This window comes from Coregonus clupeaformis, chromosome 36 (assembly GCF_020615455.1).
Source record: "Coregonus clupeaformis isolate EN_2021a chromosome 36, ASM2061545v1, whole genome shotgun sequence".
Lineage (NCBI taxonomy): Eukaryota > Metazoa > Chordata > Actinopteri > Salmoniformes > Salmonidae > Coregonus > Coregonus clupeaformis.
In genome coordinates, this window is record NC_059227.1 from 34581410 (window position 1) to 34603209 (window position 21800).

The 21800-nt window shown below is 44.4% G+C and overlaps 1 protein-coding gene across 2 annotated transcripts; it reads right to left on the reverse strand.

The window, feature by feature from the left end:
• Nucleotides 1–10877: 10877 nt before the first annotated feature.
• LOC121552743 (dual specificity protein phosphatase 10) lies at nt 10878–21396 on the reverse strand. Of its 2 annotated transcripts, none has more exons than XM_041865769.2 (4): nt 21012–21396; nt 18739–19767; nt 12461–12847; nt 10878–11935 (listed from the first exon to the last, which is right to left on the reverse strand). In XM_041865769.2, the coding sequence occupies exons 2-4, from the start codon at nt 19589–19591 to the stop codon at nt 11670–11672; spliced, it is 1506 nt and encodes a 501-aa protein (XP_041721703.2). In that variant the 5' UTR covers nt 19592–19767; nt 21012–21396; the 3' UTR covers nt 10878–11669. The 2 variants fall into 2 exon arrangements, with proteins under 2 accessions (XP_041721703.2, XP_041721702.2); XM_041865768.2 differs by having other exon boundaries at nt 18739–19639; nt 21012–21395.
• Between the last annotated feature and the right edge of the window lie 404 nt (nt 21397–21800).

Genomic DNA, 21800 nt, shown 5'->3' on the forward strand with positions numbered 1-21800 from the left:
ATCACAGTTGACAACTCAGTTGTGTCCTCCTCCCAGAGTGCGAAGAGCCTTGGCGTGACCCTGGACAACCCCCTGTCGTTCTCCGCTAACATCAAGGCGGTAACCCGATCCTGTAGGTTCATGCTCTACAACATTCGGAGAGTACGACCCTGCCTTACACAGGAAGCGGCACATGTCCTAATCCAGGCACTTGTCATCTCCCGTCTGGATTACTGCAACTCGCTGTTGGCTGGGCTCCCTGCCTATGCCATTAAACCCCTACAACTCATCCAGAATGCCGCAGCCCGTCTGGTGTTCAACCTTCCCAAGTTCTCTCACGTCACCCCGCTCCTCCGCACACTCCACTGGCTTCCAATTGAAGCTCGCATCTGCTACAAGACCATGGTGCTTGCCTACGGAGCTGTGAGGGGAACAGCACCTCTGTACCTTCAGGCTCTGATCAGTCCCTACACCCAAACGAGGGCATTGCGTTCATCCACCTCTGGCGTGCTGGCTCCCCTACCTCTGCGGAAGCACAGTTCCCGCTCAGCCCAGTCAAAACTGTTCGCTGCTCTGGCACCCCAATGGTGGAACAAGCTCCCTCACAACGCCAGGACAGCGGAGTCACTCACCACCTTCTGGAGACATTTGAAACCCCACCTCTTTAAGGAATACCTGGGATAGGATAAAGTAATCCTTCTACTGTTGTTTCTCGTTGGTTTGGTCAGGGTGTGAGTTTCTATGTGTATATCTATGTGTATGATCTAGTATGTGTAGATCTATGTTGACCGGGTGTGGTTCCCAATCAGAGGCAGCTGTCGATTGTTGTCTCTGATTGGGGAACATACTTAGGCAGCTATTTTGCCTACCTTAGTTGTGGGATCTTGACTCTTGTTTGGCTTGTGTATGTGTATGTGTATGTGTATGTGTATGTGTATGTGTATGTGTATGTGTGTGTGTGTGTGTGTGTGTGTGTGTGTGTGTGTGTGTGTGTGTGTGTGTGTGTGTGTGTGTGTCCATTTTGAGCTTCACGTTACGTTGCTTTTTGTTGTTTTGTCGTGTGTTTACTTTATAAATAAACATGTATGCATTCCACGCTGCACCTTGGTCCAATCCTGTACTCAACGAACGTGACAATAACGCTTTGTCATCCCTACTGTCTCTGATCTGGCGGACTCACGAAACACAAATACTGTGTTTGTAAATGATGTCTGAGTAATAAAAAATAATAAGAAAATCGGCCATCTGGTTTGTTTAATATAATGAATTTGATGTATAGCATTTACATTTACTTCGTACTTTTACTCAAGTATGAATATTTAGTACTTTTTCTACCACTGTACTTAAGTACATTTAAAACCAGCTACTTTTAGACTTTTACTCAAGTAGTATTTTACTGGGTAACTTTCACTTTTACTTGAGTCATTTTTTGTTAAGGTATCTTTACTTTTACTCAAGTATGACAATTTAGTACTTTTTCCACCACTGCTTTTAAGCTTGGAAAAGAGACCCTTAAACCCAGACTTGGACCACACACCCACTCCACTGAATAGCAGTCTAGTGACTGCTTTGCAACGCTTGCAGTTAGCCACTGATTCCTTCCAAACCACTCATTGTTGAATTTGCGATTTCCAACTTGTTGTGTAATGTTTATGTCCAATGGCCGATGAGCACCGATACGTTTTATCTAGAATTCCTCTTCATATGACAAGGATTGAAAAGGATTTGTCAGTAGCTTGTCAACGTGATTCATGATGATGACTGCTTGTCTAGCTTGCTAGCTAAGATTTTGAAAGTATGATGTTGACATGATCAGTCCAATCAAAGCTACGGCAGATATAATGTGATTTGACATAATTTTATCTGTGGCCAATGACCTTGAGCCTTCTTGGATGGGCACTTCTAATGTAACTCTATGGCAGCACCCAAGGGGCTTGAATTGTTTAGCTCACCCCGTAGATTTTGCGGTGATGTAGTGTCCCCATGAGTGACAGAACGCTGAGCCAATCACGGCGCAACTAGAGAACATGACCAACCCCTACGCTCCATATTTTCCGCTGGCTGCCCCACCACCACAGAAAGCACTGAGCTAGGCTGAAACACCTGTATTTTGGAGCTGCCTTACTCAAGAAAGCAAAAAAGAGACCATGTTTGTATGCGGCTTTATTAACTCAATGATTTTTTTTTACATTGTTTGCAAACTGATATGTGACATGTTTAATGCCAAAATAACATGCAAAACAGATGGGGCTCAAAACAGCCCTGAATGACGAGTCGCCACTGATTACATCTAAAAGAATATGGATTGTTTTCAAAGCTATTCAAGGACAGAGTTTGAATGTGGGTCCAGTTACAATGAATAAAATATACCTTTGTCCTACAACTAAACTGGAACGTTACAGCAACCTAATTCATCAACTACATCAACTCTAAGTTATTTCAAAACCTGGGCATGAGATTCGCAAAGTGTTGACACTTTGCCAACCACAGCTAAGGTCAATGGCTGTAATTTCAGACACCAAAATCCGGTGTGCAGTAATAAGTAGTCTTTCCGTGGACTATGACTCTCATCGTAGGATTATTTACTTGTGATTTTATCCCATGATATGATTAGCTTCCTAGCTTCTCCATCACAAAAAGACATGCGTCTATTTTCATCATGGAGGCTTTCTTCAGGGGTGATATGTTGGCCAGTGTGATTGGGTTGCATGGGCCTAGCTTGTTAAACTCTGCAGCTGTTGTTAGTGGAAGTATCCAAGGAAACAGAAGTAATTGATAGACCTATTGGTTTACCCTGTATATGACACTGATAGGGAGACCATTTGACTGCTTATCTCACTGTTTACATTCACAACATTCAATTCAACTCTGTGTGTGTGTGTGTGTGTGTGTGTGTGTGTGTGTGTGTGTGTGTGTGTGTGTGTGTGTGTGTGTGTGTGTGTGTGTGTGTGTGAGCGTGTGCGTGCGTGTGTGTGTGGTTTGGTTTTACTATCCTTGTGGGAACCAGAAGTCCTCACAAGGATAGTAAAACAAGACATTTTGCAGGTCACCACAAGGAAAAAGGCTATTTTAGGCATAGGGGTTAGGTTTAGGGTTAGGGTTACAATTAGGGTTAGGGTTAGGGGTTAAGGAAAATAGGATTTTGAATGGGAATACATTTTGGTCTCCACAAGGATAGTAATACAAGCACGTGGATGTGTGAGAGAGAGAGAGAGAGAGAGAGAGAGAGAGAGAGAGAGAGAGAGAGAGAGAGAGAGAGAGAGAGAGAGAGAGAGAGAGAGAGAGAGAGAGAGAGAGAGAGAGAGAGAGAGAGAGAGAGAGAGAGAGAACATATATTTTAATGACCCATTTGTGCAGACAGTGAGTGGGTTAGATTGATATAAAGGCTGGCTGGGGGATTTCCCAGGGTTGAGGTGAGATGGAAAGAGGGGGAGGGAGGAGGACTTTGGTCTGATAGTGATATTAGGGGTGTGTGTGTGTGTGTGTATGGCCGGGAGGTGCCATCAGGATCAAATATGAATCGGTTCAGGACAACATCATCTTTCCCTGGCCCTCTCTGCACCAAGATGACTTTTCCATTTGTAAAACACCATGTCACTTTACAGTTTCGTCAATAAAGTTATGATTAGATAAATGCAGTTTGGGCCATTGGACAGTTGTAAACATGACAGATAATTGATGAACCCATATGTTTTGAAAACTTGTCTCTTCCTCAGGTGTGTGGCTTCCTGACCTTCCCTGTCCTCTGCACTTCCACAGTGACACATTTGTGATTGTGATTGACATAGACGCTGTAATCTCCTTGGTGGACCATGAGCCTGCTCTCCTTTACTGTTTCTCTCTCCTTCTCTCTCTCTCTCTGTGTGTTTCTCTCGCCTTCTCTCCACACACTGTAATGCTCTCTCGCCATATCCCTTTTCTTTCTTTCTTTCTTTCTTTCTTTCTTTCTTTCTTTCTTTCTTTCTTTCTTTCTTTCTTTCTTTCTTTCTTTCTTTCTTTCTTTCTTTCTTTCTTTCTTTCTTTCTTTCTCTCTCTCTCTCTCTCTCTCTCTCTCTCTCTCTCTCTCTCTCTCTCTCTCTCTCTCTCTCTCTCTCTCTCTCCCTCTCTCTCTCTCTCTCTCTCTCTCTATCTATCTATCTATCAATCAATCAATAATTTTTTTACATCAGTATTTGTCACCAAGTGCTGATACAGAAACCCAGCCTAAAACCCAAAAGAGCAAGCAATGCAGATGTAGAAACACGATGGCTAGAAAGGCTCCCTAGAAAGGCAGGAACCTAGGAAGACACCCAGACAAGAACCAGGCTCTGAGGGGTGGCCAGTCTTCTTCTGGCTGTGCCGGGTCGAGATTATAAGAGTTCATGGCCATTAAGGCCAGACCGTTCTTCAAGATGTTCAAATGTTCATAGATGACCAGCAGGGTCAAATAATAATCACAGTGGTTATAGAGGGTGCAACAGGTCAGCACCTCAGGAGTAAATGTCAGTTGGCTTTTCTTAGCCGAGCATTCAGAGATCGAGACAGCAGGTGCGGTAGAGAGAGGGAGAGAGAGAGAGAGAGAGAGAGAGAGAGAGAAAGAGAGAGAGAGAGCGAGAGAGAGAGAGAGGGAGAGAGAGAGGGAGAGAGAGAGAAACACTCTGTCATGCTCTCTCGCATTTCCCAGATCCTCAAAAAGTTATACAGCTACTCCATCGAGAGCATCCTAACTGGTTGCATCACCGCCTGGTATGGCAACTGCTTGGCATTCCGGCTGTAAGGCACTACAGAGGGTAGTGCGTGCGGCCCAGTACATCACTGCGACCAAGCTTCCTGCCATCCAGGACCTATAACCTAGGCGGTGTCAGAGGAAGGCCCATAAAATGGTCAAAGACTCCAGTCGCCCAAGTCATAGACCGTTCTCTCTGCTACTGTACGGCAAGCGGTACCAGAGCGCTAAGTCTAGGTCCAAAAGGCTCCTTAACAGCTTCTAACACCAAGCCATAACACTGCTGAACAATTGATCAAATGACCATTATTTTATTTTATTTTATTTCCCTTTCTCTCTCTCGCACTCTCTCTCTCTAAGCTGGAAGATAACTCATACTCACACACAAAGAGCTGACTGTATAGAAACTAATTTAGTACTGCAAGACATTACAATAAACTGAGAGGGGTGTCTCAGATAGGCCATACTCTGTCAAATATAGAGAAAGACTCATATTTGTGAAGTTTCTTGTGATTAGCCTTTTCAAGTTATTGAGTATTTCAGTATTTGGGTAATTCATAATTCAGGGCCAAGGCTAGCCAGGCTAATACAGTAGGGTCCTAAAAAACAATACACTACATTAGACTGTACTAAATGAACAATGGTGTAGCTATTTTGTGCATAAAATCAACCGTCTCTCATCTTATCTCATCAGGCCATAATAGAAACATCTGGAAGCCTTCTAGTTTTTAGAGAGCATAGAGTTTAGCAAGCAACACCTTTAAAAGAGCAGTTCCAATATTTGTTTTACAGTATTTTAACAAGTCTTGAAGGGATAGCGTGCGAGCAGGTCGATTTCATCCCTGCTATGACACAGGAAACTGTTTTGATTGTTACCAGTGCAGCAGGACTCAAGCTGAAACATCCTCCCTGGTTTATTTCTGTGAGTCCTCTGGCTGGGAGGCAGCGGAGTGTACACAACCATGTGTGTATATGCATGTAGCTATGGTGTGTGCGTGTGTGTGTACGTGAGTGTGTGTCTGTGTCTATATGCCTTAAAGATTACAGTACACAAGTGTCCAGCATGTGCATACTGTATGTGTGTGTCCAAGAGATAGGACCTCTCAGGCCCAGAGCTGGGAGAGTCTGCCTTGAAGCCGGGGAGTGGGGAGTGTGGAGGGAGCAGCGTGCATGCAGCAGCGCTAGGATCAGGGCTATTCTGGTGCCGCCAGCCTGACAAGTGCTGATAGGAAAGGATTAATGAGGCAAGGACGCTCATCACTCGTAATTAGAAACAACACTAAAAACTATTTCTGGGCCTGTTCCTATGGAGGGAACTTGACCCGCTCGGTGCTAGTCAAACCCCCCTATACCCCCTAGCCATGTGGCACTGGATTCCTGCAGGGTCGGAGTAAATACAGACCCCATAAGTATTGCTGCTATGTGACAAAGGGTTCAATGGACGAGTGCAAGTAATTCACAACTATGTTTCAGTGGAGCGGCTATTCACATTTCAGGAGGCTGGGGTAATCGGGTAACTGGGTAACCGGGAGAAGTGCCACTCTTTATAGACAGCGTGGCGGCGTTACACTGTGGTGAACCTGTTGTTGTTGTTATTGTTGATGGTTGACAATGTACATAACAATAAAATAGAGAGGAAATTGTGTGTGCTTACAGTAAATGCAACCAGGCAATTGAATCAAACGGAAGAAGATACAGCCACATTTTTCCAGACACAGAATCACACGTAACCCCAGAGTAAACTTTTAGCCTCTCTGTTTATTTCAAACCTCACAAGTAGGGTAAGGGATTACAAAATTACAGTGCTTAAACCGAAACGATTTAAGAATAGAGGAGGAGAGGGTCATATATCCGTCATAGGGGGGAATATTGAGCAGGTCATGCAAAAAGCTGTTGTCTGGGAGAAGGCCTCCATTATAATAGCACCCTTTGTGTGAAAAAATAAAATTCAGCTGTCCATCCATAGGTCAGTGCAAAAATAGTAATAGATATATGCATAGAAAGAAAGTTGTGAATATATAGTATATACTTTAACTGCGGAACTATAGACAGACACACTGACTGACTGTACAGTACATACACTTGTACAGTGACCCCCCTGCTCTCCCCAGAGTCTCCGAGCCCAAAGCAGAAACTCTTAAACCGGTCTAGCCATAAACAGTCTCACATCAAATATGACAGGTTTATATGATTCTAATACGGAGGTGTCTTTCCAAATAAAAGCCATACACTGGATTCCCTTTAAAGGGGGCTGTCACTCAAAACCGCCTTGACTAAACACAAAAGTACATTCCAAATGGCACCGTATTCCCTATTTAGTGCACTACTTTTGACAAGTCTTATCAAAAGAAGTGCACTATGTAGGGAATAGGGTGTCATTTGGGACAAATCCAAAAGCATGAAAGCTTGACCTCCACAGTGAGAGAGCATCATTGGACAGACAGAGAAACGACCGTGGACACACAACAGACATGCTTTGTTTCCCAACCAGAGAAGAAGAATAATGTACAACGTTTACATTTATCAATCCAATACCATGTACTGTAATTACAAATGAAAAGCCAATATGTGCCATTAAGGACATAGGATTAGGAACCAGTGGATAGAAATGGGGGGTTCTATATTTTTTAGGATGTGTACTTTTTTGTAGATGGTTATCATTTCATATAAATGTAGCTACAAATATGTGGTTAACTGTTATAGACCTTTATCATACCCAAATACAGTGTTTGTAGAGCACCAATATACACCAACATACTGTACATGATCATAGCAACCATATCATAGCCAATGTACATGATCATAGCAACCATATCATAGCCAATGTACATGATCATAGCAACCGAAGACAGGAAGTATAGGTGAGAATTCTGAAAATATAATTTCTCAACCTTATACATAGAGATATTTTGTGGTTAGATAAATGCTTTGTATTGTCTTTACCGGTGCAAACTCTTAAAGAGCACCTCAATTTGCTTACTTTGCAGTCTCCCTCGACGATCTCGTTCTTTCTTGAGAGGACTATATGATGAATAATCATGAGGTTTTGGGTGCAGCAGTACCAACGGTATACAAAATATATGCAAAGTAACTACGTTTCAAACCCCAAGGACACTGCGACACAAATATTATGATTGCGCGTGCAAAGGCATATTTAACAAACAATAAAGTACATTTTCCTAATTGATTCAGACATTACTCCACGATTACATGTTATGTCTTTGTTTCTGGGTGGTATTCATTAGGCACTAAATGGAAGAAAATTGACCAAAACAGGGAGGGATCACTTGGACTGAGAAACGCCCTAATGAATACGACTCGTTTTCTCTTTCGTTGTCTAATCTGCCATTGTTGAGTTGTCACGCTAACGCTAACGCTACCACTAACGCTACCACTGACGCTAACGCTACCACTAACGCTAGCTGGGTCCCAAAACTAAGCATCAACATAATTAGCAGCTAAGTGCTGCACATCGTCTTGTTTGAAACAGCATGCATTACGCAAGGGAACATTTCAATGACTCATCTTTTGTTGAGAATCAAAAGTTCAGCACGGGGTCACGCACACTCCCACAGCCATCGTAACAGAGAGTTCTGTTTCAGAACAGCCTTTGCGGAATAGGCCTAGCCTACACTTTGCGAAGGTTCTCACTTCTCCTTTCTAATATCAGATTCAGCACCAGATCAAAGTCACAGTAGTACCCCTTTCCTGCAGTCAAATGACCAAATCGCCCTCTAGTGGCCTCATGGGTGGAATGTTATTCATATTTTTTTAAATTAATAAACATGATTTTAAAAACCTGCCAAAAATCCGGTGTTTCTATGTCAAACGATTGTGTTATATCTCAGTCTTCTGTGATGTATATAAAGTGCAATATTGGGATGCAAACTCAAAATGGTATACATTTCAACTCCATATCTGACATGGTACAGGTGTCTTCTTTTTTGTGTGTGAGGTGTATACTTTTGTTTCAAAGTAGATTTGTTTAAGACTACCAAGAAACACTCTGTGTGACCCTGATTTAGCCCACTACAGTAAAAGGTTAAAATACACATGATCTTAAGGCCTAATAGCATAAAGTGTGTCACAGATTCCTTTAGTGAAATTTGTTTAAAAGACAAATGCTCTGTGACAGGCTTTGTGGAGTGAAATTGTGTGCAAACTGTGTTAATATCGCTTTGAACGTATCACAGAGTTGACTACTGCTGCTGAAGGGTTGGTTTGTATCCGCAGGCCGGGAAGTCGAGCCCAGCCTGCTCGGCTGCTTCTGTCTGCATGCGATGATGGCCTGTACTATACAGTGGCGCAAACAGGCCCAGTGGTGAAAAGACAGAAGTTAGTTAAGGCATCAATAGAGGCACTAGTACTGCACGTGACAGCCGAGCTTGGCATTACGTGAGGCAGCGGAACAAGAGCTCCCTGTTAGCTTAGCTTAGCGGCAGGGCTGGGAGGTTTCCAAAGATTAGAAAGGGGTTACAGTACCTTGCTTCTGCCACAGTCTCTGGATACAATGTCTCATTTGATGCCAGAGGCCCAATTCACGGTCAGCTCAGAGCCGTGTGTTACCTAGTGATGTAGTAAATCATACTAGGCCATACTCAGAGAGTAAATGTAGTAACATACACTACAAGGGCAACTACACCAAAATACATATATATCTAGAGAGGTTAGACACGACATTCAAATGGGACAAGTTAGAAGCGGGAAATGATTTCAAAAGGAACAGGAGGCAGGCAGTGAATAGTCCTCAAATCTACTTTACAACTGAAGTAATACTTAAAACAGGATCATCACCACTTTGTTTGAGGAGCAATCTGCTTTCAGTAAACGTGTGGTACAAAGCTCTTTATGGCAGTAAATGTATTACTAAAAACAAATGGTATGGTTGATGGTGATGGGAGATGGAAAACCTCAGTTACAGAACAAAAAACACAGACAATGTGAATGGTTTCATGTATTTTTGAAGAGTAAACAGAATGAAAAAAATATACACAGACAACTGAGACACACCAAGAAGCAGTGCCAAGAATTTCAAATAAAAAAACACATATTTTGTCAATCTAATTTGTGCCAAATGTACACTACATGACCAAAAGTATGTGGACACCTGCTTGTCGAACATCTTATTCCAAAATCATGGGCATTAATATGGAGTTGGTCCCCCCTTTGCTGCTTTAACAGCCTCCACTCTTCTGGGAAGGCTTTCCACTAGATGTTGGAACATTGCTGCGGGGACTTGCTTCCATTCAGCCACAAGAGCATCAGTGAGGTCGGGCACTGATGTTTGGCGATTAGGCCTGGCTCGGAGTTGACGTTCCAATTCATCCCAAAGGTGTTCGATGGGGTTGAGGTCAGGGCTCTGCGCAGGCCAGACAAGTTCATCCACACCGTTCTCGACAAACCATTTCTGTATGGACGCTTTGTGCATGGGGGCATTGTCATGCTGAAACAGGAAAGGGCCTTCCCCAAACTGTTGCCACAAAGTTGGAAGCACAGAATCATCTAGAATGTCATTGTATGTTGTAGCGTTAAGATTTCCCTTCACTGGAACTAAGGGGCCTAGCCAGAACCATGAAAAACAGCCCCAGACCATTATTCCTCCTCCACCAAACTTTACAGTTGGCACTATGCATTGGTTCTCCTGGCACCCGCCAAACCCAGATCTGCCAGATGGTGAAGCATGATTCATCACTCCAGAGAACGCATTTCCACTGATCCAGAGTCCAATGGCGGCGAGCTTTACACCACTCCAGCAGACGCTTGGCATTGTGCATGGTGATCTTAGGCTTGTGTGAGGCTGCTCGGCCATGGAAGCCCATTTCATGAAGCTCCCGATGAACAGCTTTTGTGCTGACGTTGCTTCCAGAGGCAGTTTGCAACCGACTACAGTGTATTTTGACATACTATGCGATTCAGCACTCGGCGGGTCCATTCTGTGAGCTTGTGTGGCCTACCACTTCGCGGCTGAACCGTAGTTGCTCCTAGACGTTTCCACTTCACAATAACAGCACTTAAAGTTGACCGGGACAGCTCTAGCAGGGCAGAAATTTTACGAATTGACTTGTTGGAAAGGTGTCATCCTATGACGGTGCCACGTTGAACGCCACTGAGCTCTTCAGTAAGGCCATTCTACTGCCAATGTTTGTCTATGGAGATTCCATGGTTGTGTGCTCAATTTTATACACCTGCAGCAACGGGTGTGGCTGAAATAGCAGAATCCACTCATTTGAAGGGGTGTCCAAATACTTTTGTATATATACTGTAACAGCTCAATGGTATGCGTAAAGAAATATGGAATCGATAACAACAATTAATTTAAAAAAAGGTTACTTCATGTCAAATCAGCGGCGAGCTGGAAATGTTTTATCGTCATTGAACACCCATATATACACATAAGATCAAGCTCCCAGCTGCATTCCACTCAGAAATTATTGCACAGTAAGCCACTTTGGGCTTGTCATGGTCACCCCCATAAACCCCTGTATAAAAATAGAACAAGAACATTAACACACTAAACAAGTCTTCATCTTTTCTGACAAGCACCGCCTCGGCCAGCTCAGCCCCAGCCTGCCTGCAACAATAACCGTGAGCCACAGCACAGTGTGAGTCTGAAGAGTTCAGTTTCTCTCACTGCTAACCTGCTAAGTCCCCACAGAACATGCTGTTTTTTTTTTTCAGAAATAGTTAATCTATTTTCCTTTCCTTCCATGTTTTTGCTCCTCCGTGGTCCGACAGCTTCCCACTGGTCATTTTCTCTCCACAACACTCTTGTTCCTCCAGGAAACTGGCCAGTTCGGAACAGCAGGTATTCTGGGGTGTTTCTCATCGCCGTTGACCCAGAACCTTGGCACTCCTGTGACAGTCCCAGAAGAGCATGACTAGGAGATTCTGAAATAAAGTGATTTTGCTCTCAGAATCAGCCTGTCAAGAGTAGCCTGTAGAGTGAGTGGGATGTCCTCCTAAACCAGGAATGGCAGGTGTCCTCCTAAACCATGGTCTCCAACCCGATGAGCTTTGGCGTGAGGATGCGCGGTGTGATGCCGTTGTTCAGGTCCTCCTCGAACTCCAGCAGCTGGCCCATGAAGTTGAGGTTGGGGGAGATGATGGGCCGCCGGGTCTTGACGAACTTGTAGGCGTCCGTCATGGTCATCCAGGTGTGCTTCATCAGGTAGGCGATGACTATGGTGGCCGAGCGAGACACGCCCGCCTGGCAGTGGATCAAGAGGCCCATGTCCGCTTGCCGTGCTTCCTCTGAAGAGAGAGGAGAGAGGAGCATTTTTGTCTCTTTAAAATGGGGCTCAAATGAAACATCGGACAAAATAGACTTTAACAATAACAGAGGAGCATTTCCATCTGTTCCGAATAGAACTCATCATGATAACATAAAATATGCAGTACAAAATAGACTTCAACAACATCACATTAATGTTTTAGTAATGTCACTAATGTCATTTTTCGCTGCAGTCCGCTCACTCAAAACCTACACTGTGCAATACTGTATACTAACTGTAGTGCTAACAAATCCAAGGTCAGACAACCTGCACAGCCTCTGATCGATAAAAACAAGCCATTTGAATATGTATCAACCACTCTAAATCACCGACTAACTCCAATCATAATGTGGCCTGAAAGTACATAATAAAACAGAATCGTTTCAATGAGAAATGAGATCCCACCACTGCCGCCGACTGCAACCTCCTCCCTGCCCTCCCCTATACACTTCTACTGTACATGCCAGCATGCAATGACTAGACTTAGCGAACTTTTCCTGCATACCAATGAATTCAAACGCCTCCTCAAAGTACTGCCTCAAGTTCTGCTTGTTGCTGTCGGTGGCTGGCAGCCGCTTGTAGCTGAACAGGCCTGTGTCGTAGTGGTAGAGCGGCAGGTGGGTGGTGACGTTGAGCACAAAGCCGATGTTGTAGCGTTGTAGCCTGTGGGCGTCCTGCGCATCATGCTCGTTGCCCAGGTACAGGAAGGGCAGGATGGGCGTCAGCTCGGCGTCCTCGATGTCCGGTGTGGAGGGCAGGGACATGGAGTGAGGTTGCGCCCCCGTCTTGCCGGAGGCCCCGCTGACGCCCATGCCGGCGTCCAGGCTCTCGTGGAGGTGGAGGGAGTGGTCACACAGGTTCTGGTGGTTCTGTCTGAAGCAGCTGAGGCCCCCTGGGTAAAAAACAGACAACAACAGGATGAGTCAGCGGAAAACAAATATGTTTATATCCTGTGACACTTAAGTTAACATCTGCAGATATAATCCATTATCCTACAATGGCAGGTCACGACTGTTAGTTGGGGAGTTTTGACCGGAACAAGTCTGCTACGTGTCTATTGGAGGGAAATATTCCTGTAGAACAAAAAAAACACTCCCTCTTCAAATCAGGGTTGATTTGAAAAAGCTGTTCAAAAGAGGACATTGTATTATCATATCTTTGTACTCCATGACAAATGCCGTGCAGCCGAAATGTTTCTGTCTGTCGGGCTAGATCACCTAAGGTCCTGTTCATCTGTTTCTGTCTGTCGGGCTAGATCACCTAAGGTCCTGTTCATCTGTTTCTGTCTGTCGGGCTAGATCACCTAAGGTCCTGTTCATCTGTTTCTGTCTGTCGGGCTAGATCACCTAAGGTCCTGGAGGTAATGTCCTATTTCTCATAATTTAGAGAGTGAGGGAAACATTCAAAATGGCCCAAGGCAATCCACACAGCATTCCCTCTGAAAAAATAGCTATCATCACTCTCCTCAGAGCCAAAGATGGCAGCCAAATAAAGATGATAAATGTTGAACATGTGTCTTGCTAGAACTCTGCACTCCTTCAAATAAACCCCTTTAACATAATGTTAACACACACAGGGCCTGAGAGGGAGGCAGATACTGTCAGTTACTTTCAGTTAGTGTGTGGGGGGGGGGGGGGGGACTTTGCACCTGTTGCCATGACGCATCGGCACCCTGGGAGGGGTGGGAAGGACGGGTGGGGGAGGGGGGTGCATGGGGGCCTGACACAGAGTATCAGTTCATGTATTGTTTGCATTACAAGGGCTGACATCATGCCAAGTGAGGTGATCATATGGCCTCACCGGCTTCGCCATGGAAATGGGGAAGGTGGCGATCTCCTATCAACTGTCGACTGGGGAGGATGTTGTAAATCATAAGAGGTTCATAAAACCAGTCTAACTAATAGGGCCACACTAAACAAACAAATTCAACTGCTATGTTTCTCCATCTCTCTCTCACACTCCCTCCAAGGGGGATGTCGTTATAATAATTACACAACAGTAAAAAATGGAATGAGAGTCTCTTCACACAAGCCCTAAAGGCGTTGAACTCTACTACAGTTGAATAAATCATAGTGACCAACACAACCTAGTAATGATATTACTAGGTGTGTGTGTGTGTGTGTGTGTGTGTGTGTGTGTGTGTGTGTGTGTGTGTGTGTGTGTGTGCGCACACGTGTGCTTGTGAGGGAAGATTTAACTAATCGTGCATTAAATATCCTTCTCTTTGTCAATTTTTCAACAAACTAACAGATTTGAGTGTTCACCCAAAATACAGCTCATCTTAGAAAAAATCGAAATGCTCTTCTATTGCACATTTTCAAGCGATGCCTTTCTTGTGAGGATGCACTCAATTGGTAAATAGCTTCTTTTGAGAGGCGAGAGTGAGAACGAACAGCAGAAGAATCTTCCGGCACATTGTGGAGAGAGATGAGATCTGTGAAGTGTAACCGGCTGTCATTATCTTTCGACTATCTCACAGAGGAAAGTACCTTTAAGTGTCTCTTTCACTTTCAGAAGCCACCAGCACAGTTCCTCACTCATAAATTACCACTTCCCTGAAGCGTTGAAGGCTTTTCATACTCCGTTTCCACTTTCCAGTGCTATCCATCAACCGTAAGGTCCACAGTCTTATATCAATAATGATGTTTGCTTATGACACGTTTGACAGCAACAGTATATAACTAATTCCTACATTCAGGTCTGGGTCACTGGAAAAAAGGCCAGTCAGGACTAGAAATGTCTGCTGTTTTCTAAATCAGAAGTATGCCATCCAAGTTCCAACAACCATATTGTTATATTTATTTTGATTACTTATTCTTATGGAGAAAGCCCAATGATTAAACCATAGAATAAAACACTATTTCACATGTCATTAATGTATAAGTACATTTTAACTAACATTTGGTATCCCTCATTAATGGGAATATTAAATACCATTTGTACATTTCACAAACAATTCTCATGAAATCAAAATAGTACTGTAAGCCAAAAATATGGTTTCATGGTCTGTGTATTTCCGGCTTTGTGATCAAGTCAATTTTGATTGCAGGGTCATAACTGATTAAAGAAAACCACAAATTCTTGATCCAACAAAACATGATTTACAAAATAGCCTCCAACACTCTACTCAGCAAATTGGATGTAGTCTATCACAGTGCCATCCGTTTTGTCACCAAAGCCCATATACTACCCACCATTGTGACCTTTACGCTCTCGTTGGCTGGCCCTCACTACATATTCGTCGCCAATCCCACTGGCTCCAGGTCATCTATAAATCTCTGCTAGGCAAATCCCCTCCTTATCTTAGCTCATTGGTCACCATAGCAACACACACCCGTAGTATGCGCTCCAGCAGGTATATCTCACTGGTCATCCCCAAAGCCAACACCTCCTTTGGCCGCCATTCCTTCCAGTTCTCTGCTGCTAATGACTGGAACGAATTGCAAAAATCTCTGAAGCTGGAGACACTTATCTCCCTCACTAACTTTAAGCATCAGTTGTCAGAGCAGCTTACCGATCACTGCACCTGTACACAGCCCATCTGTAATTAGCCCACCCAACTACCTCATCCCCATATTGTTATTTATTTTGCTCATTTGCACCCCAGTATCTCTATTTGCACATCATCTTCTGCACATCTATCACTCCAGTGTTAATACTAAATTGTAATTATTTTGCACTATGGCCTATTTATTGCCTTACCTCCATAACTTACTACATTTGCACACACTGTATACAGATTTTCTATTGTGTTATTGACTGTACGTTTCTGTTTACCCCATATGTAACTCTGTGTTGTTGTTTTTATCGCACTGCTTTGCTTTATCTTGGCCATGTCGCAGTTGTAAATGAGAACATGTTCTCAACTGGCTTACCTGGTTAATGATTAAAGTACAAAATATTAAAAAAGGCATTTTAAAGAGGAATGAAAGAAGATGGTGATGATGATGATGATGATGATGAATAGATCACGTTCTATTTATTTTTCTAAACCTCCTCAAAGAGACTAGGACTGTGTCCCAAAATGTCACCCTATCCCCTTTTAGTGTACTACTTTTGACCAGGGTCCTAGGTAGTGCAGTATCCTCCATGATCAATAGTAGAATGAATCATGTCTGGTTATAAATTACACTGATACTGGGAAACCCATATGACGATTGTTCCTCCAGACACGCACGCACGCACACACTCACACACTCACACACACACACACACAGTGTTCTCTGCTGTACGGTGGTGGCGGTTGAGCCTGACGAGATATCGACAGAGTCATACATATCAGGAAATACAGGGTCGTGGCGCTCAGGGCTGATTAGTTTGATTCCTGCAGCAGCAGATGCCTGCATTTCATGGGAATTAAATCAGAAATAAAGACCAAGACATTCTGCTCTGCTCTCCTATAGCCCGCTCTCTGTTTCCTCACAGCCGCAGACAGAGATGGAGGCAGATGGAGGGGGAAGGAGGAAGGGAGGAGGAAGCTCCTCAGGAGATGAGGAGAGGAGAGGAGAGGAGAGGAGAGGAGAGGAGAGGAGAGGAGAGGAGAGGAGAGGAGAGGAGAGGAGAGGAGAGGAGAGGAGAGGGAGAGGAGAGGAGAGGAGAGGAGAGGAGAGGAGAGGAGAGGAGAGGAGAGGAGAGGAGAGGAGAGGAGAGGAGATGGCATCAAGGTGCTACAATATGACCTCCCTGCAAGACCGCGTCTGCGAGGCAGACGGCAGACACACAGGAGCTGCTGCCTCAACAGGGCTCCGTATTTACTAAGAGCTGCCTCCCAGCCTCTGCACAACAGCCAAAGCATGTTACATACCCTGACAGGACTGGAGCTGCCCGATGACTTAAGCTCTCTCTCTGTGTGTGTGTGTGTGTGTGTGTGTGTGTGTGTGTGTGTGTGTGTGTGTGTGTGTGTGTGTGTGTGTGTGTGTGTGTGTGTGTGTGTGTGTGTGTGTGGGTGTGGGTGTGGGTGTGGGTGATTGGGTGCGAGCGAAGCATCAGCGTGTGAAGGATAAGGGTCAGCTGATACTGTTAGAATCAGACTTACATTCAGTATATACTGTAGTTTATAGATGGGTAGTACACAGTAAATGACAGTATGAGTTAAGAGGCAAGACAAAACGGCCTTACATTTACTTTACACCTAACATGAGCCTATTCCTCAGGAACATACATTCAATAGCAAATATCACCATTGCACCTCTTCCAACTCCATTGCCTATTGCCACCTACCTCTTCACAACAGAAGTATACAGACAGGCTGGCCTCTGAAAAATAAATTAGACCGACCAACTTAAAGCTATGTACACCAATCTCTCTCATCCTCTCAGAGACAAACCAGAGCTCTAAAAAAATTAGCTCTTTAATCAAAACAGTCCTGTGGCTTTATATATTAGAGACTTCATCTTCCCTCATCCTTGAACTAATCCAGTTAAAGATTTCATCATCTTCCCTTATCCTTCAACCATTCCAGATAAAGACCTCATCTTCTTCCCTTATCCTTCAATCATTCCAGATAAAGACCTCATCCTCTTCCCTCATCCTTCAACCATTCCATATAAAGACCTCATCCTCTTCTCTCATCCTTCAACCATTCCAGATAAAGACCTCATCCTCTTCCCTTATCCTTCAACCATTCCAGATAAAGACCTCATCCTCTTCCCTCATACTTCAACCATTCCAGATAAAGACCTCATCCTCTTCCCTCATCCTTCAACCATTCCAGATAAAGACCTCATCCTTTTCCCTTATCCTTCAACCATTCCAGATAAAGACCTCATCCTCTTCCCTCATCCTTCAACCATTCCAGATAAAGACCTCATCCTCTTCCCTTATCCTGCAACCATTCCAGATAAAGACCTCATCCTCTTCCCTTATCCTTCAATCATTCCAGATAAAGACCTCATCCTCTTCCCTCATCCTTCAACCATTCCAGATAAAGACCTCATCCTCTTCTCTCATCCTTCAACCATTCCAGATAAAGACCTCATCCTCTTCCCTTATCCTTCAACCATTCCAGATAAAGACCTCACCCTCTTCCCTCATCCTTCAACCATTCCAGTTAAAATCCCAGGTGTTTCTACTTTGACTCGTTGAAACTTAAACACAACCTCAAGAGAGCCTCCAGAGAGCCACCAGATAACCTCCAGAGAACCTCAAGAGAACCCCCCCATTATGGTCTAAAAGGCCACACTGATCCTAGATCAGCACTGCTACACTACCTACTCTGAGAGCTCAAAAAGCTGGTATCTTTTAATGTTAACTGTACTATGCTGACTGTGTTTTACAAATATTTTATTGAGAGTATTTTAACTTTTTGTATTGTTTGTTGGTTTGGCAGTGCCACCGTCAGCCAGAAAAATATGCTGAGAAGGATTATCACCACAGCAAGCAAGGTACTTGGAGTCAAACAGAGAGGCTTGGATGAGATCTTTAAGGTCAGGGACCTCAGCAAGTCTCACAAAATAATTTTTGACCCAAGCCACCCCCTGTACCCGGACTTTGAACTACTCCCCTCTGGGTGCAGGTATAGGGCACCCCCTGGCAGGAATAACAGAACTAGACAATAACTTGTGCCAGGTGTGATATCCCTCCTTAACAGCTCGGCTAATGTTCCTATCGACCCAGTAAGGCCAGCAGGCTAGTCTCTTTTTATTAGTATGTAACTGTTATGAATTTTGTATTGTCAATTAGTTTTCTACTGTATTTAAACGCCACTTTAAACGTATACATGATACTGCACCAACATTTCGCCATGGGGACAATAAAGTCAGTAAAGTAAAGATTTCGCCCTACCTTTGAGAACGATGGGGTCCTTGCCCTCCCTCTTCAGCGAATCCAGGACCACATGAAGGGGCTGTGAGGAGGTCACCCTCTGGGGATCCATGGTGCTCTCGTCGTACACCACAATCTCTTTGGAGAAGATGCCCTTGAAGGAGTCCTTGCCGGAGGACTCGCGGCACGAGAGCAGGTCCAGCACGGTGATCTTGCCCTGCTGCAGCCGCCGCCGGCTGATCTTGTCCGAACAGTTGATGTGCACCGCGCCCTGGATGTGGCTCTTGTTGTAGTCCATGAAGGGCCGGCAGTCGATGATGACCGGCACCGGCCCGACCGGGTGGCCCATGGGGCACCTGGCCATCCACTTGGCCAGCTCATTGGGGTGGATGACCCGTATGGTGGACCCTAGAGCCTTGGTTGGGCCAGAGGTGAGACTAGGGTCGCTGAAGGCCTCATGGTGAATCATGCCCATGCCCGTGACTATGGGGTTGGAGGAGGCAGGTCCAGCATAGCTGAGGTTGGGGCTGCTGGCGCTCACCTTGCTGATGTGGCTCTGGTGGCTCTGCTGCTGGCGCTGGTTGTGCTGGCTGTCCTTCTCGTAGGTGGTGACCGAGCAGCAGCTGGCACTGGTGCATCCACACGACAGGGAGCGCGTGGAGCCGTTGGATGAGGGCATATACGTGAGGTTGGTCGCCCGGATCTTCACCACTGTGGTGCTGATGATGGTCGTCTTGCTGACGGGGCTGGTGACAGTAGTGTCCAGGTAGCTGGTGTCCAGGTAGCTGGTGTCCAGGCGCAGTCGGAGTTCCTGAGGTCGGATCGGCCTTGGCAGCGCCACCACAATTCTGTCGTCGAGGGGAGATGGAGGCATGGGGAGGCTGAGGGTCGGGACGTCTACGGAGAACTACAAGAAGCCAGTCTGGGGAAAGATTGAGAGAACAGATCATGGGCCGTATTAACCGTCTCAGAATAGGAGTGCTGATATAGGATCAGGTCCCCCTGTCCATGTAATCCTATCCTAAATCAGCGCTCCTACTCTGAGATGCTCTATGAATACGGGCCCAGATCAGGATTGTGAGTGCACCAATGGACTCTGTGGAAAAAAGCACCAATATAGACTCAATAATAAGCATAACATGGAGGTTTGTTGATGACCAATGTCATTGACTCTCTCAGGGGACAATGAATGAGATAGGCTACAGGTACCTATCTGTTTAATCAAACATGCATAATACTAAACGGCTATACAGTAACCAAATACAGTATAAGCTACGTAAAGGTCTGCAGGGCAACTGCCACAGTTGGTGGGAATAATCAGGTAAACGAGAGAGACTACTGCCCATTTAGTAAGGGTGGGTATTAATCATATAATGTATTATATAAACCCTTGAAAATGTGGCGTGTCCCATGAAAATGTATGACCAAATAATATAATCATCACAAATATATGCAGGTAATTTAACAGCCCAAATGTCTGGGCTAGGCAGCTAGGCTACTGTCAATTTCACAGTGCAGTGCAATAAGCCTTTGAATTTTGTGTGACAAAAAGACTGATGAATACTGCATCAACGTGTAGGGCTACACCGCAGTTTGGGCTCTCTCTCCAAATCACATCTGGAACAGTCATGGGGTGCGCGAAAAGCTGCTTAAATGTAATCAAACGTTGCAATAACGATGTAATAAGCCATGTCCTCACATCAAAAGACGCCCATGGTGGCGTCCTCTGACCCGTGCATTCAGTATCCAGCTGTTTCAACTAGCTGGTAAGGTAAAAAGAAATCACAGGGTGTACATACATTCATTGACGAGACCGGCATAAGGACGTGCTGTGAATAAAGTATCGAGGGTTTCGTCAGTACAGACACGGTTTGTAAATGTAATTTCATTTCAAAGACGCCGCGGTTGCACAAACGTATCTCATATAGTGAAACATTGTATAATTTGTAGAGACAGTCTAGGACTGGATAATTTTGCCAACAGCGGGTTACAGATATAGTTGTTCACAGTGATGTTGAAGAGCCAACAGTTTATCATCTGTCAGAGGTTTACATGAACGAAATTAGTTAATGGAACGAACTGAAGGCTTCAGGATATCGAATATAGTTTCATGTGAAATTCCCATAATCTGACATCGTTCATACTTCGCACTGTTATGACGTGAAATTTCTGAGTATGGCATGTTCATGTTGATAAACGTCAGCGCTGTGGCCGTTTCATTTCTATACAACTTGTAAGCTATAGCATAGATAATGAAGTGTCGCCTATTAAAGGATTTTAAAAAGTGTACTTACATTTTTGTAAAACAATATTTTGTGCGCTCCGGGTGAATGTAGAAGGATTTTATTTACGCTCAACGTTGACTCCATTCAGCCTGTCCCAGTGCCGTGGATCCGCAACATTTTTACTTTTAGCCTGGTCCCAAGTAATAATATACAAGGGGTCAGCCAACCTAGTGAAGTAGCACTTTAGGATTGACACGGGTATGAGCCAATACACGAGTTCATTCATATTAAATTCATTCGTTTTGTACAGTGAGAGCGCAGCAAGAGCCAACCCCGTAGTGGGTGGGAGTTCAGCTGCGGGTGTTAAATCAGCTCCCTGAGGATAGGGCTGTCGAATGAACAATGCTTACAGTCCCATGTATTAGAGTAGGGTGATGTCACTGGCAACCAATCAATAGGCCGATACTAGGCAAAGCGAAGCAAGCGTAGACTGAATACTCCATGCTCTGATGAGAAGTTCGTTCATCCTTGGTTTCGTTGCCCCGCGCCGTCTTTAATGCGTTATTCTCCGCCTATTGATGCAGAAAATGCAGTCGTAATAACCCTAGTAGTTGCATGCAATTTAATTGTTTAATAATTGTGCATGGTATTGTTTTATCAGGGGGGAAACTGATGTATAGTGATTAATATGATATTACAATTGTATATTGCATGATATTACAATATTATATGAGGTTAGGTGCCTTCAACCAGCCTATCGGTGAAAATTCTCATTGAAAATGCTCTTGACAAATTGCTCATTGAGGGGTGTATCATGGATAATTATAGTAATGTGAAGTCCTGCTCCAGAATAGCCAT